Genomic DNA, 16415 nt, shown 5'->3' with positions numbered 1-16415 from the left:
CACAATCACAATGACACAGAGAAGGTTCCTGTAGAGTACTACAGATATGTAGGGTGTTTAAACACTTCCCTATGTATAACCGACCTCCCGGACACCAGAATTTCTAGTCTAGGTGAAATCCCCACACTTAGCAAACTCCTAGGGTTTAGTTGAGATCTTTTTTTCCCTTTCCTACTCGTAGGACCAATAAGAAAGTTCGTGTGATATCGTAGGAAGAACTGAAACAAAATTCATCCCACCACGGGCGCATTCTCCTTCCAAATTTCGCGTGAAGGGTTTAGCGTGCCGTCCTCCCAAGTGAAACGGGGAGGTAAAGAAAATGACCACCACACATATATACTCTAATGATCATGTATATGAACCTATTAATGATTAATACAATCACGTATCCTCTCGATACCATTTATCTCTAAAGCAATATCGTGATTATTATCATATTAACCGTCAGATGATCTCTCATGCCGACAATCAGCGTGATAATCTTAAAAGCTTGATACTTGTGATTATCAACTCACAAATCTATCTCTAGAGTTTGTTTATTGATAGATGAATATCTTTTAGGTCTAGCTTTGAAACATATCTCTCAATAGTGATCCAAAACAATAAATGAAACATAAACAACAAGATATTCACCATGTATTGATCATTAACCAAGTTCATACATAATAGATCAAAGAAAATACATATTTACAAACTAACTACCTCTAATCTTGACACAAGATGAAACTTAGCCCTCCATATCCATGGAAGCTTCAACAACAAGCAACAAACCAAGATTTAGTGACATCAAACTCAAGAAGATTGAATAAAGATGTTTGGAAATCTTAATTTTCTCTTAAGATATGGTATTTTTCTTTTTCTCTTGCCCTAGATTTTCTTTCTAAGTGTGTGTTATGATAAAAGTTATGCTAACTACTCTTAATCATCAGTTTTATGTGGCTAAGAACAAAAGTTGAAAAAGTAGGTCCGCTGAGCGGAGCAGCCAAAATATCTGCTTTGTCTTCAAGGTCCGCTGAGCGGAGCCAACTTTGTTGCTCGTCCCTGCCCATGTCCGCTTGAACTCCGCTGAGCGGACCTTCTTGCACAAAACTCCTTCTTTTGGTCTTCCACCCTCATTGCAAGCTTGTTTTGACCATTTCTTTTCATTCCATCTTGCCAAAAATTGCTAAAACCTATAGAACACATTACAAAAGTTAATAAACTACGTTAAATAGAAAATAAACACAAAGTTATTTATTTACATACTAATATATCAAAAGGCAATCAAATTTGGCACAAGAGTTTAAGAAATACCACAAAACTTATATACAAAATATACACATTTGGGATTCTAACAAAAATCACCTTTGATCTTACTTACTTATTCACTCTTGTTTCCTATAAATCTCTTAGTTTTGTCACATATATTTAGTCATGGTGCTTCAAGAGTATTCTTGAGTCTAAGTGAGGACCGCTGTTCTGGGCTAAGGCTTAATTGTAATTCACCAAGAGTTTATTATCTCTTGAGTAACTATTTTTTTTGTAGAAAGTTGTCTTGGTTGTAAGCAAAATAAGTAAAAAGCTCTTGTTTGTTTGGGGGATTGTCTTAGGAAGACTGTATTTGGTTTGTTAGTTTTCAAAGAAGAAAGGCTCTCTTTAAGTTCATGAAGATCAACCATTAAAATTTCTACAACAGTTTTTGAGCTCAGCCCAGTTAAAAGCTCTATCGAATCGATATTAGCCAATGTAAAATCTCACTTGGTTCCTAAATTGCACCTAGTTTAAATGCTCAATTGGTTCAAGATTAGCCCATGTAAAATATCAACCCAGTTCGTGTTCAGTATGTGTAAAGCCCTGGTTCAGTTTAGAGAATAGCCAACTAAAAACTCCATCAGAGCAGGCCCCTCATTCTGTTTATTGGGTGAGCTCCATGGAAATATTTTCTAGTACTATGGATAAAGAAGGAGGATACAACAACAGACCACCTTTGTTAGATGGTTCAAATTATGGGTCATTTCTTCGTAGCTTTCGGTTTTGTATGATGCCGTGCTTAGGGTCTCTACTTCATATCACCCCTAAAATAATCGGCAAGCGGAGATCTTAAATAGGGAAATTAAACAAATTTTGGGAAAAAATGGTGCAGCCAAATATAAAGGACTAGAGTCTCCGCCTAGAAGAGGCATTTTGGGCTCAAAGAACAGCTTTCAAAACACCAATAAAAATATCTCCATATCGACTTGTGTTTGGTAAAGCTTATCACTTTCTTGTGGAAATTGAGCATCGTGCTTATTATGCAGTCAAAAGTTATAATTTGGAAATGCAGAAAGCGCGTATGAAAAGAAAACTCCAATTACAGCAACTTGAATAGCTTAGGCTAGAAGCAATTGAAAACTCTATAATTTAAAAAGAGAAAACTCAACACTTCCATGATCAGATGATTTCTAGGAAGACCAAGAAGTCTTATTGTTTAACTCTCGTCTATAATTTATGGATGGGAAACTTCGACCCAAGTGGATTGGCCCATTTGTTGTTACTAATGTTTTCCCTCATGGTGGAGTAAAAAAAAGCGGAGGTACTAGCAAAGTCCTCAAAGTCAACGGGAAACGCCTGAAGCTATTCCACGAAAGTTTGATGCTTGAAGATGCAACCATATAAGAGCTTTCCTTGGAAAATCCCACCTACATTGCAGTTTGATCATGGAGTCCTTCTTCCTCCCTCTCTTTCTTATGTTATACTTATGTTCTTTAATTGAGGACAATGAGTGTCTTAAGTTTGGGGGAGGGAGTCATTTAGCATTGTGTTTTCTTATTTGTCATTTACTTGTTTTCTTATTTTTTAAAAATTAATTATTTAAAATGCATGCTTTTTCTTTAGTTTTTGGAGTTGCAAATGTGAGTAATTTCTTTGTTCTCTCGACTAAAGACTTGTGGTGTGATGTAAGTGATTTGTTGTGAATTCTTAGTATGATAAGTAGGACTAAATTCTAAACCGTGCATCATTTATGGTTGATCAATGTTTTTGCTTTACATATGCATAAAGTTATACAGGAAATTAAATTTAACCAAGCGATCTAGCTGCTGCTTATTAACTGTTAGGGGCAGTGGCAAGAGACCTAATAGCTAGTTCAAGCTCTTATCTAGATCCTTAACCTGCAAATTTCTAATCAACTTTATTTGCTTTACCTGTTCGGGGCTAGATCACCATGTCTTTTAACTTCCAAACAACGGAGGCTACATTGATTTCTATAGCTTTGCCTTTGTTCACCATCTGTTCCTACTACAGAGCCTTGTATATCTTATTCACCCCAGATTAGTCGTTGGTTATTGTCACTAGCTTGTCATGGACGTTATGATATTTTAGATTTAGGTGGATCAGGGAGGCCACTGAGTCTAAGGTAGTTACGAAAGGTCTACCCAAGATACAGTTATAAATGCTTTTGCAGGGAACCACTAGAAGTTTGGAATTGACTGTCGTGGTGTCTCTTCATTTCTCCCAAAGTGACCATCAACTTGATGTACCCACGAAGATGAGTTACTGTGTCATTAAAGGCTTGTAGGTCAGTCCCTTCATAAGGCCACAACTTCTAACTTTTTAGCCCTATTTCTCAAAGAGGCCCGATTACATGTTATCGCTGGAGTTGCCTCCGTCTATGAGGACTCTGGAAATCTCAAAATTGGCGATGATCAATGTTATTACCAAAGGAAAGACCTCATTTGGGATCCCTTTTTTCTTTTCACTATCTTGGAATCCAATGACATGTCTATCTAGTTCCCCGGTGGAAGTGTCACCCTTTTTATTTTTTACGAGTATCAACTTGGTGATTTTTACCTTCATTGTCCCTTTGGAGAGGTTCCATGCTCTTTGAAGGCCACCAATTATGGATGCAGTATACTAACGCTTCCCTTTTGAGTTTTCCTCTTTTCAATGTTGTTGTCTTTCCTCCCTTTGGCTCCAATAACAACCTCAATAACCTTCTTGGGGAAATTTTTTCCTACCTAAGAAACACTTTTTATTTGGCTAATCTTCCCGTCTCCTCCACATTATCGAGTGGCTTTGGATGCCACCATGCTTGATGAATATGAGGATGTAACTGTCGAAGAAAGAGGTTAAAACTTAAAGAATGAAGATTAAGAAATAGAGATCTGAACATTTATAAAAGACATTTAAATTTCTAGATCTTAAGAAATCTAGTCGTGAAAATTCTCAGGAATCAGATGTCATTTCCCACAGCCAATGCCAATGTTCTCTTTAGAACTAGAAATGATTGGTGAAACGATGAGACAATGATTTGATGCGTTGGAGAAAGAGATCACTTGTAAGGTTAACACTCCAATATATAAATTAGTGACAGAATAACAAATAATGTACGAGGGAGCTATGATTTAAATACCTAAGAATGGGACATTTTCTCTCTTATATAGTAGAAGTGGTTAAAACTGTATGCGAGGAGTGCGACGTGTAGTGCAGACAGTCGTTTAATTGATCTAGACAATGGTTGATTTCTTTGGGGTGGGATTACCTGCATTAGATGAGAATAGAGGAACACATATTTCTCACGCTTGCTTTCTTCGCATTTCCTTTAAACCCTCTATCTCATACCTTTCAGCCTTGTGAGCGGTTCAAAACAATTATTATATAAAAAATGGATTAAATATGTTTTGTTCTTTATAAATATCTCAAATTTTTTTTAGTCTCTATTAAAAAATGATATATTTTGGTCCCTACAAATTTTTTATGTCTGCAATTTTAGTCGATACTATTTTATAAAATTTTAAAAATTATTTAATTACCCTTTTAATTTTTAAATTTTGTAATAATTTTTTTCATATATTATGTAATACTGTAAAATGTTTATTTATAAATTTTTTTAATTTTTAAAATGAGAAGAATTATAATAATTTTTTTAAATTTTAAAAAATAATGATAAAAGTAATGAAAATTTCGACATAAAAATTAAATTTTATTTTTTTTTAAAAATGCTTTAAACATGTCTGCAAAATAATTATTCATAAATACACATGAATTTAACGATAAAGATTAAAATTATATGCATAATAATTTTATATGGATCAAAACATATCATTTTTATAAGGAACAAAAGTAAATTTTAATAATTTTTTAGAATCAAAATATATTTAACCAATAATATTTTATTAAATAGGTAGTTGTGTAAAAATAATTTATTAAAATAACATTAAAAAAAAATAAAATAAACCACTAATAAAGAATAATAAAATGGGTCGAATTTGTTCATTAATGTATAGTAATTTTATAAAGGATAATTTATGTATAGATAAAAAATGGAGCTTTCAATGAATAGAGACAGTGGCTATTAGGTAGGTAGGCTGGTGGCACGTACTATAAAGTCCTGAAAGTAGGTAATGGTGGGATCTTTCCATTTCCATGGACGAAGATGGAGGAAAACATTAAATATAAAGATAAGTCACCCATGTTGAGTGTACAAGACAAAGTACCTAATCCACCCCTCACACTCATCACATAAACAAGAGAGAGAAAAAAAAAAAGAAAAAACACGATGAGACTAGTAATATATATCCTCTTTAAAGAATCATCACTATCACCCACAAAAATAATTGACCAAACCAAATGGGTGTTTTGGGTTTTTTCTTCTTTATTACTTTACCTCCTTTTGCTCCATCATGAAAAAAAGCCATATTGGTTTTCTTTTCTCCACCCAGGCAGGACAAGTGAGTGAAAAAACAGCAAATGAGAAGGGCATAATAGTAAAACAAAATTTTCATTATCACTTTCCACATAACACAACAAACTAACCAACCTCGTAACAAACAAAACAAAAACCAACCCTAAAGCCTAAAAATAAGGTTTGTAAGGTTTGTTGTAACAAACAACTGCTACAGAATAGCAGAGAGAGAAAAGAAAAGAAGAAAACTACTAACATCATCATCTCATTCATTATTTTTTTTTTTTCTTTCTTTTTCCAACCCCTAACCTAATCTATTTTTTTTCCATCTCTGACCCATTCCATTATTTCTCTCTCTACATACAATCAAAGAAGAAAAACATAAAAATCAAAGAGTCCACACCACATCACAACACACTCTTTCTCTCTCATCAATGGCCCAGCTGGACCTAAAATTAAGATTGAAGAAAGAAAAACAAAAAAAGAGAAAGAATGGGAAACAAAAAGATAGAGAGGTGTGTTGTTAGATTAGATGTGTTCAATTGTCCTCCAACCAAACCCACCTTATTAGTATATGAGAATATGTTGCCGAAATTACCCTTCTGCAAGCCCCCAAAAAATGCCATCTTCATCACTGGTTATTCAAAACAAGAATATTTTTCACCGAGTTATGTGGGCTTTTTCGGTTTCTTTCTCTTGGTCAGAGTTTCACAGAAACACGAGAACCTTCTTAACCCTTTCCCCTTCTTTCTTCCTTTATTATTTTCACTATTATTTCGCCTCTTCTTTTTCTCTCCTCTATTACCTCTCTCTATATCTATATCTTCTATACCTCTCTTTCTCTCTCTTAACCTTTCTTATTCTTTCTCTCTCTAGTTTTTTGTTTCTCTTTTCTTCTTCTCTGATCTCGTCATGATGAAGAAGATGAAAGGTGTTGCTGGTTCTATGAATCCTTCTTCTGATGTGTTTATGGATCAGAGATCTATGATGAGACACCAGAGTCTCTTGCAGGACTATCAAGATTTGCATAAGGTAACCCTAGTTTACTCGATTGGATTTTTGTTTCATCGGTTTCAACGGATCTAGGTTTTTCTTTCATGTATTTTGATTTGTGATCGTTTTTTTGTTGATTCTGGAAATTTAGGGTTTGTTGAAGGAAACCTAAAAGGGATCTTGTGATTTTGTATTGTTTTTGTTGAATTTAGGGTTTGTTGGTGAAATTGATTAGGGATCTTGTGTTTTGATGTTGTTGTTTGATGATTTAGCCTCTGATCTTGATGATTTGGTGTGTTTTGATGTTCATCTTTGTGGATTTTCTGTATCTATTAGGGTTTCCTTGTTTGTGTTGTTTAGGAGTGTGATTTTGTAGCTTTTGTTATGTACAAGTTCATCAAGTTTTTGGTCGTTAAGCTTATTAGGTTTGAAGTTTTTGTTTCATAAATCAGATTTTCCATGGAAGTTTTGAACTCTTAATTCAGAATTTAACAATTAGATGATGATTAACCTCTTTTTTTTTAGGGGTGATTTTGTTTAGGATTGTTATGATAATTAGCATCTAATTTCACATGAGTTTTTTGTAGAGGACTTGTTTGCCAATCTGTTTACGAGATTATTGAAAAACTCTTCTCATGATTTTTGATGTTTTGTTCTTCAGGAAACAGAAGCCATGAGAATGAAATTGGAAGCTGTGAAGCAGAAAAAGTTGATTCTTTCAGCTGAAGTTAGGTAATGTTGCATGATGCTTAATTGATTTTATGTTCTTCATAGTTATAAGTTGATTACTCATATAGCTTATTTATCACTTCAGATTCTTAAGGCAACGATATGCGTATTTGTTGAAACATCCTCTTCCTAAGCCTCAACCAAAGCAAGAAGTTTTAAAGCCACAAAAGCTCAAAATCAAAGAGCCAAAGATCACAAAGGGAAGGAATTACAATAGAAAGGAATCTACTTTACGACCTCACACCAGTTCTAAATCAAACTCAAAAGAAAGAGTTTTCAATGGAGTTGTTGAAGACACGAGGCAGAAAAGTGGCTATGTGTTTGATTTAAACCAGAATGGTGGTAGAAGCTTAAGTAAAAAAGATGGTTCTTTTCATAGCTCTTCTGTTCCTATGCTTGACTTGAATCACAAAGATAGGGTTCATAGTGGGAAAGAAGCCACAAAGAAGAGTGTAACTCCTTTTTTCGACTTGAACCAGATATCGGTAATTATTTCACATCACATGTTTTGTTTACATGAGTCCTTATCTGTGTTTCAATGATCTCTGTGAACAGTTTTACCAATGCTTAGTTATACCGGTTATAGATAAAATCAAATTCGTCGACTTAAACTAGTTTCTTAATAGTTATTGTTTCTTTTGTTACCATTATGCAGAGAGAAGAGGAGGAATTAGAGGGAAACAATCAGCCAATGTGGATTGAAGAACAAAGAGGTGTGAATGAGGAACAGCACAATGATATCAAGCTTTCAGTTTGTAGAAACCTTGGAGAAGGATCAAGTAGGGTAGGGAAAAGGAAGATAACATGGCAAGACCAAGTGGCATTAAGGGTTTGATCATTCATAAGAGTAGTATAGTACAGTTGGCTTTAACTCCTGCCAAGTTGGAATGTGTATTCTACCAGTTGGCTTTACTTTCAACAAAAAAAAAGCATTCTAGTTTATGTTTTCATCTTGTAAAGATAAAATATACTACTCTATAGAATCATCATGTCATTATATGTTCAATATATATATAATATTTAGATTGAATGAAGAATTTAACCCTTGAAATCATCTTTCACTTTTGCAAAAATCAATTATGGTTAAGAACTTAATATTATTGTGCTTTTTTCAAGGTTTGGTTTGATGTCTATCCATTAAGTTCAATTGGCAACTTTTCATTGTGCTCTGTTTGAATTATTATTATTTAAATTTAATTTGAGTATAACATATGATACTCGTTATAGCCCCTTATTAGTATAAGGGATATGCTAACCAGTGCTCTCAAGATAATAATTGATTTTAAAATAGTAAATTTATATCGATAATCTGCGTATTTAATATCTTAAAATTTGAAATATTAAATTTTTTATTAAATTTTTTTTTTAATGCTTAACTATTGTCTTGAGGGCACTGATTAGCACAACCTTAAAAGAAGGGGGAGAAAATAATTTTGACCAGAAATTTGCGGAAAGAGTTGTTGAGGTCAAAAGTCTGTGGAAGTTACTAAGAAATCAGTTGCTAAATGCTAAGAAATTGCGGAATAACGTGACCAACAAGGTAAAACGGTTGGTATATTTGTGAGTCACATAATATTTTGACAACATTAATCTAACAGCCATAAATAATTTAAACATGAAAACACGACAATACAGTAGATATGGGCCAAACTAGTGCCTCGTTCAAACTTAAAACAGAAATTTAATTAATGTTAAATATTTATTAGATTTTATATTATTAAGGTCATCAACAATGTTAGTCACTTAATACTTCTAGATTTCATAATAATAAGGGCGTCAACAATGTTAGTTACTTAATGCATTTAGGTTTGGATTGACTGGTTAGACATTGCAAACAATGTTTGGATTTGTGATTATTCCTCGGATTTTGTTAGGATGAACATCCACTTTGACTCAGTTTAAATTGGGATTTGACTCAGTTTAAATTTAGATTTTAGATTTTTTATTAAAAAAGATGAGGATTTGACAAGTCATAGAGACATTCAATAACATACGGAGAGAAAAAGAAAGAAGAGAATATGGAGTTGGCTATCAATTATGGTTAAGACTATACGGAGTACTGTTTTAGTAATTTCAAAAACCAATGGTATAGGAGTATTTTTTATTATGTGATTATTTTGATGGTAGTTTAGAATGATTACGTGATTATTTTATAGATAGTTTGAAATATTGGTTTTTTGCTTTAGTATTTGATTTTGATAATTTAGATATTAGTTATACTTAATCTAAAATTAAATGAGAGATTCTTTAAGTTATTTTTTAAACAAGTTGGTCTTTAATTTTTTTTTTAAAACAATTTGTTCTTATAAGTTAGGAAGTGTACAACTAAATAGATAAAGAGGTACAAAATGCATAAAGTAATATCCTAAACACATAAACTAAAATATAAAATATATAAAGTAAGATTATAATTTAACAAAATACATCAATTAATATTTTAAGGGAAATGCTAACTAGTGTCTTTAGGACACTATTTAAGTGATTAAAATATTAAATTTTTATTAAAATGCGTGTATTCAATGTATTGAAAATGTATTGGAAATTGAAATATTGATTTTTATAAAAAATATTTATTTATTTATTTAGTATGTTTAAAGAGTGTCACGAACGTACTGGTTGACAAGATTCATATTTTAATTGTATTTTTTTTTTCTTACGGACTACTTTGATTTGGTAATTTAAGGAATTAAATTGTTACTAAAAAAAAATCATAAGGATCAACCTGTTACAATTTTTTTTAAAGGAACTCTGTTTTAATTTTACCTGTAATTAATGCATTGATATTTTAGTTTATACTTTATTATTTAAACTATTTAAAATATATGTTTGAAAGTCTTTTATAATTATTTTACTTTATTATTTGTAATGGACAAATAAATTATTTTTATTAGAAACCTTGATTCCACTGTTGGCATGGGACGAAATGGAAATATATGTTGGCATGGAGATGAAATGGGAATATAACCAGTTGAAATTTAATTATTCATACTCATCAGGGAGAAATAAAAATTTATTAGAGACGAATTTGGAAATAGAAAACGTAAAAACTGTCCCCACTCAGCCTCATTGTTATGTCTAATTAGCGTTTATTGTTGTTTTTTATGACATTTTTTTTCGTCTGTTCGGTTTTGGTAAGGATTTTGAAGGAAGAATATGAACACGAGAAGAAGAATGCTAAAACGACACAGGGATGCTCGGGAAATGAGAGCTAACCAAAATCAATGGATTTATACATTACAAAGTGAATTTGTAGGTCCAATAACAAGTTAGCTTATAAAATATCCTATCGAATACACAAAAGAAATAATTCAATGGAAATCGAAGAAAGATAACACTCCATGTAGTAATCACTAACTCTATGAAAACTCAAATATGGCGTTCGCACTGTTCGAATTTTGAAATTCGGACGCATTAATTATACAACAATTCTCTTCATCATAACTGCACCATCATCCAAGTAAAATAGTAGTCTAAATTTTAATCTCTGGACTCACCCTTAGAACTATTGTATGTGTGTTTTACTTGTGTGTGTTAAGCATATGGGTGAATCCGGATTTCAGTATCCAAACACACCTCTAGACAAAATTTTACGCATTGCTTGATTCTTTATTCCAAAATAATATAGGGGACTCGAATTGCAAAATTTGAACACACCCATGGACAGTGTTACGAATTCCTTGACAACACTTAGGAAGAAATTTTCATATAATTTGACAGTGTATTCATTATTCACACAATGAACATACACATAAGTCAGACATAACTAATATCAAATTTTCATAAACTCATTCAGAAATCATACACTAGTCTTTCAGGATATACTACTAACCCTACAAATTTTCAAATTTTTTACAAAATATAAATAAAAATACAACTATTTAACACCCATGTTCCCCCTCTTCTTCATATACTACAATGCATGACGTGTCTCTGCTAAGATTGAATTAGGAGTGACCCTCTCAAGAGTGCCTTACTGGAACTCTCTTATAACTATGACCTATATTCCAATAGCAACAATACAGTGACATATCGGTTGGATATGTAACTCCATTCACAAAAGGGGGAGGGGTGGATCGTGGAGGTTTGGAAAGTAGTGGTTGAAAACAAAATCATTTGAAAAATTAGAGCTTAAAAATATTTTAAAACAAACAAGTAAAAGTAGCGGAATAAAAGGATAGATGGAAAAACAGAGGAAAGAAAATAACTACAAAGTAAAAAAGATAAACCAGAGAGAAACAACACCATATATTTATATAGGTTCGGCCTAATAACTAGGCATACTTCTGTCCAAAAGAATTTTTATTGAGAGTATCCACTATCTTGAGAGTTTTTAATAATATATGCCCACAAAACTCCTTTTACAAGGATATGAAATTTAAAGGCTAATTTCCAACCAAACAACGGACAAAGTTAATAGTGGCTATCTTCCAAACCAAATAGAGATTTTCCACGGGCTGATCTCAAACCAAACTGAAATTTTACACTGGCCATCCACTGAACAAGATAAATTTTTATATTGTTTATCCTCTGAAACGAATGGGGGTTTTACACAGGTTAACCTTAAACTGAGATGAGATTTTATACAGGCTAATCTCGAACTGACAAGGCTTTGACATAGGGTTGAGCTCAAGAACCATCGTGGAGAATTTAGTGGCTGGTTTTTACGAACCAAAAGAGAGTTTTTCTTCCAAGTGAAACTCACAAACCAAACAAAGACTTCCTAAAACAATCTCCCAAACAAAACAAGAGTTTTTTACTAGTTTAGCTCGCAACCAAACAACTTCTTATATAATAGATATTTGCTCAAAAGATAACACACTCTCGGTAAATTACAATTAATCCCTCTCCTAGAACAATAATCCTCGCTTAGATACAAGAACATTGTTGAAGCACTAAGGAAAATATACGTGAGAAAATGAGAAATTTATAGTAAATGACGAGAGAGTGAGAAAGTGGGAACAAAACCCGTTTTATGGGTGAAGTGAGATGGTAAAGAAGCTCTATATTTATAGGCCAAATTGTGTTTAAATTTGAAAATAATTCACTGGCAAATTAACTTCCATAGTCAATTAGGTCAATTGATTATTGTACCTTAATAATCGATTGTTCAAGCCATAAATGGAAGGCTTTTATTTTTATCCATTACCAATCATTAAAAGACTTTCCCAATCGATTTTAGACTCAACAAAGTGAAAATAATTGATTAGATGATTAAGGTTAATCGATTATCCAAATTTTAAAAGCCCTCCAATTAATTAGACAATCCCCATATCAGTTAGCTGGACTTAAAAATATATTCAAGTGATTTTAACAAAATAAGAGAGGCTTCTCAAAGGTTTTTAGTGTGTGTGAGATTTTTCCTTAGCATTTCCAAAAGTACCCTTATGATTTTACAATACACTAGTCACTAACACAGACACGACCAGACGAGCTTTCACACTTTCTCTCTTTTACAACTCTAAAGCTTCAAGTCTTGGCATCATTATTTTTTACTCTAGCATCACCCATGAACTTTGAATCTCTTAGCTTGATGAGGCTTGTGATATCTTTAAGTTGATTACCATCATTAGAGAGTTGAAGGATCAAAAATACCGATTGAAATTTCTAGTACACGCAAAACATGATAATACTGATGTATTTACATCAGAACAATGTCAAGACAGATGTTTCTTCATCAGTCTCTAAATTGAACAGATTCATCAGACTAAATTTGATACTGAAATCTAAAATTGCAGAATGACAAATAACACAGAAAGTTGTTAACCCAATTCAGTGCAACAACACCTAATTCGGGGGCTATCAATCCAAGAAGGAAGTCTACTATCAGCAGTATTAGTTCAAACCTAAACAGTTTTAGTTTACAACTTCTTGCCTAGTCATTATCCAGTGCTACTTCTGTAGAATTCGAAATCTAGACCTGAGAAATCATCATCCCACTTTCAATCACCGCAGAGATAAAATAGTCACACACCCTGTGACCAAGGGAACCCAAGTAGAAAGATCACACTTTCCAATCAAAGAACTTAGTCAAGAACCTTAACTAAGAACAAAACTTGATCTTGCTTAAAAGATTTGATCAAGAACATCACTCAAATCTTTTACTTACAAGCTTTAAGAGTGAGAACAACAACTCAACTCATTACCTAAAGGCTTTTGAGTAAGAGCAAAACATCTACCACGAGTATCAGAAGATACAAGGGTGACAAAACACCTACACGAGAGACTCTCAAACCTGCAACCTTTAGCTTCCCCTACTTTACAAATTCTGAAAAGTTTAATTACATTAGGTTATTTCTTCTCTTTAAATACACCTCTGCAGTCCATGGGCTTCAAAATATGCATCCAGATATTTCTTATTCCATAAGCTGGTTGATGCACCAAATGTGTAGATAAATCTTGGAACAAAAAAAAATCAAGTTTCCTAATTTGTCTTAGCATCCAATTTTGGAAAATTATATAGTTAGAGATACATAAATTTGTTCCAGATTAAATCTTCTTAACATGCGAAATAAACTGAGATATATTCAAAATAAATATCATAGAATCAAATCAAATTTGTCAAGATTTAAAAATAACCCGTGTTAAATTTCCGGTATAACATGTTACAACATATGTCAGGACATCTTTCTTGAGTAATATGTTAGAACATCTTCCATAACATTTGTAGTAAACCCTGTTTTAGCAAAATTGTGTCAATCCTAAAACCATTGTACTAACACCGATGAACCTTGAAACAAAAGTCTTCAGTTGAATGTCATTTGGCCACATTGTTGACTTGATTCACGAGGATAGTTTTATTCAAGAAGATAGCTTGATGAAATAGCTTGAGCATATTTGACCGCTTGATCTATCTTCATTAGATAAAGAATTCACTGGATATCATTTGATATAAACAATTGTCATCATCAAAGCCAAACAACCACTCACTTGATTGTAACTTTGCTATCAAGAAAATCCACAACTTTGGATCATCTTGGTTATACCTGCAAGCACATAAATTCATAATATCGACTGTACCTCAACAACATGGCCTGCCATCACCTGTTCCTCTTCTAATAACTCTTGATGAGTTGACCTAAAGAGACCTCCTTTTGGATATGGTGTCATGAAATGAGGTGACACTCTGTAACACCATTGGATGTAACTATATACCATGCTCTATAGACGAGGAGTTGACACATTACATACATCTTCCAACATCAGATACTTATGGTAGTTTGCAAATATCACATCGATATCTCTGCATAAGACAGCGATAGGGGCAACAACTGTGGGATTCCTGGCTATATCCTACAAATACATAAATTGTTGTAGTACTCGCTTAGGTCGATGCAAGTACATAAGTTGACACCCATACGTCAACCATCCAAAATACTAGGATACCACCTCCAACAGTCATGTCTAACGGTTCTCACCGTACGATGTGAAATAGATATCACTCACAAGGATGCATCCAAGAGAAAGCATGTTGGACTCAATAACCAAGTCACCCATTAGTGGGATAATTCGGCACACAGTTACAAATACTTAGTGTAGTCGTCATTACATTCCAACCGACAATACTTGGAAAATGTTGGAAGATCCATGCCTGAAAATGGTTTATATGAAATATTAGTAAAGTATGTAGCAAAAATATTGTGAAATAATTATTGGTAAGGGTGTAAAAAAATTACCTTAAAAAGACATTTAATTCTTGTCATGGTCTTCCATAAACTACCTTGAAGTAACTTGGAGTAGAGGTAAATCAAACAAGACCCCCCCTAGTTGTACTCGTGAATCCTCTCCACGTCTTTGCAGTATTTAATATAGACAACATCGACATAGGTCGCACTTTTGTCCAAAAAATGCTAGTGCCAACCAAGATTAGAAAATATGTCCTCATGCATTTACTTTATACTAGGAAACACGTGCCTCATTACCCACAACATCTATAACCAAATTAAGGTGGTTAATATAATTTTTCGATAGGAGTGAGAATCTATCATGACATCCCTAGTCTATTCTATCTCTAATTGGGATTTACCCGGATTAGCCCCTAATTGTGTTACAATCAAGAGGGCCTCAGGTCTAGTAATTTTAAAGGGATCCAACAATCTTCTATGATCGGAAGATGTAGGAGGCATGATACATATTCAAATGTGATAGTCATCTCAATAATCAGAAGATGAAATAACGATATTTCTACGTGTCATCTCTCAACAAAAGTATATAATAAACCATTGTCAATATAACCATATGTAGTCCTACTGAAGTCCTTCAAGCCAGATAGCTTAAAGACTTTCTAAAACCATGATTCATCAGGCTACAACATCTTTGATATCTTCCTGCAATGATTTATACATTTCAACATGTCATGATACTGCAAAAATAAATACATCATTGTCAGATAGTTCAATTAGTATAAAACAAATGTTTAAAAGAGTAATACTACATTTATACTACCTCTCCCTCCCAAACGTGAGATGCAGCATGGTGTGCATATAGAGGAAGTAGTGAAATGTCTTCAGGGCCTCTAGAAAACTAACGTGTGCTGTAACATCATGTCTGACGGAAAAATGTGAATCATTCCCATGTACATCAACATGAATAGGCGTAGCATATGCTTTGTCATGAGCCAGAGATACGTGATCCCGGGAAGACGACCCACCAGCAGTACACGACGATTCTTCAACTCTGGGTCACATGAGTTTAGCTTTATTTTTTCACACTGAAACATGTTGAGCCACTCGACCATGTTTGTATATCTGTTGTTCGTCAACCAATTTTATATAGAATTAAAAAAACTTTGTATCAACAAACAGAATTGAAAAACAAAATGATAAAAGAAATATCCAAATTTTGTCATGCGTACCAAGGGTCGGGGTTTCAAAATATGGACTAAAATAAACTAGAGTAGAATGCACTAATGAATAGACCCTAACCTCAAATGACTCAAATTCACACCAAATCTTATTAAAAACGAGCAAACAATACATTTCTTTTGAGTGTATCCTATGTAGCATAACTATAACCTATGCAATACATGCATCACAAATAAATAAACAAAAAATAA

The 16415-nt window shown here is 33.1% G+C and overlaps 1 protein-coding gene across 1 annotated transcript; it reads left to right on the top strand.

Moving 5' to 3' along the window:
• The first annotated feature begins 5849 nt into the window (after positions 1-5849).
• Positions 5850-8400, top strand: LOC131627530 (uncharacterized). The gene is made up of 4 exons (XM_058898377.1): positions 5850-6673; positions 7296-7366; positions 7449-7848; positions 8019-8400. Exons 1-4 carry the CDS (start codon positions 6554-6556, stop codon positions 8196-8198), a joined length of 771 nt encoding a protein of 256 aa, XP_058754360.1. The 5' UTR covers positions 5850-6553; the 3' UTR covers positions 8199-8400.
• The last annotated feature ends 8015 nt before the right edge of the window (positions 8401-16415 follow it).

Source organism: Vicia villosa, linkage group LG1, assembly GCF_029867415.1.
Source record: "Vicia villosa cultivar HV-30 ecotype Madison, WI linkage group LG1, Vvil1.0, whole genome shotgun sequence".
Classification (NCBI taxonomy): Eukaryota; Viridiplantae; Streptophyta; class Magnoliopsida; order Fabales; family Fabaceae; genus Vicia; species Vicia villosa.
This window is presented reverse-complemented; position numbering and strand designations above follow the sequence as displayed.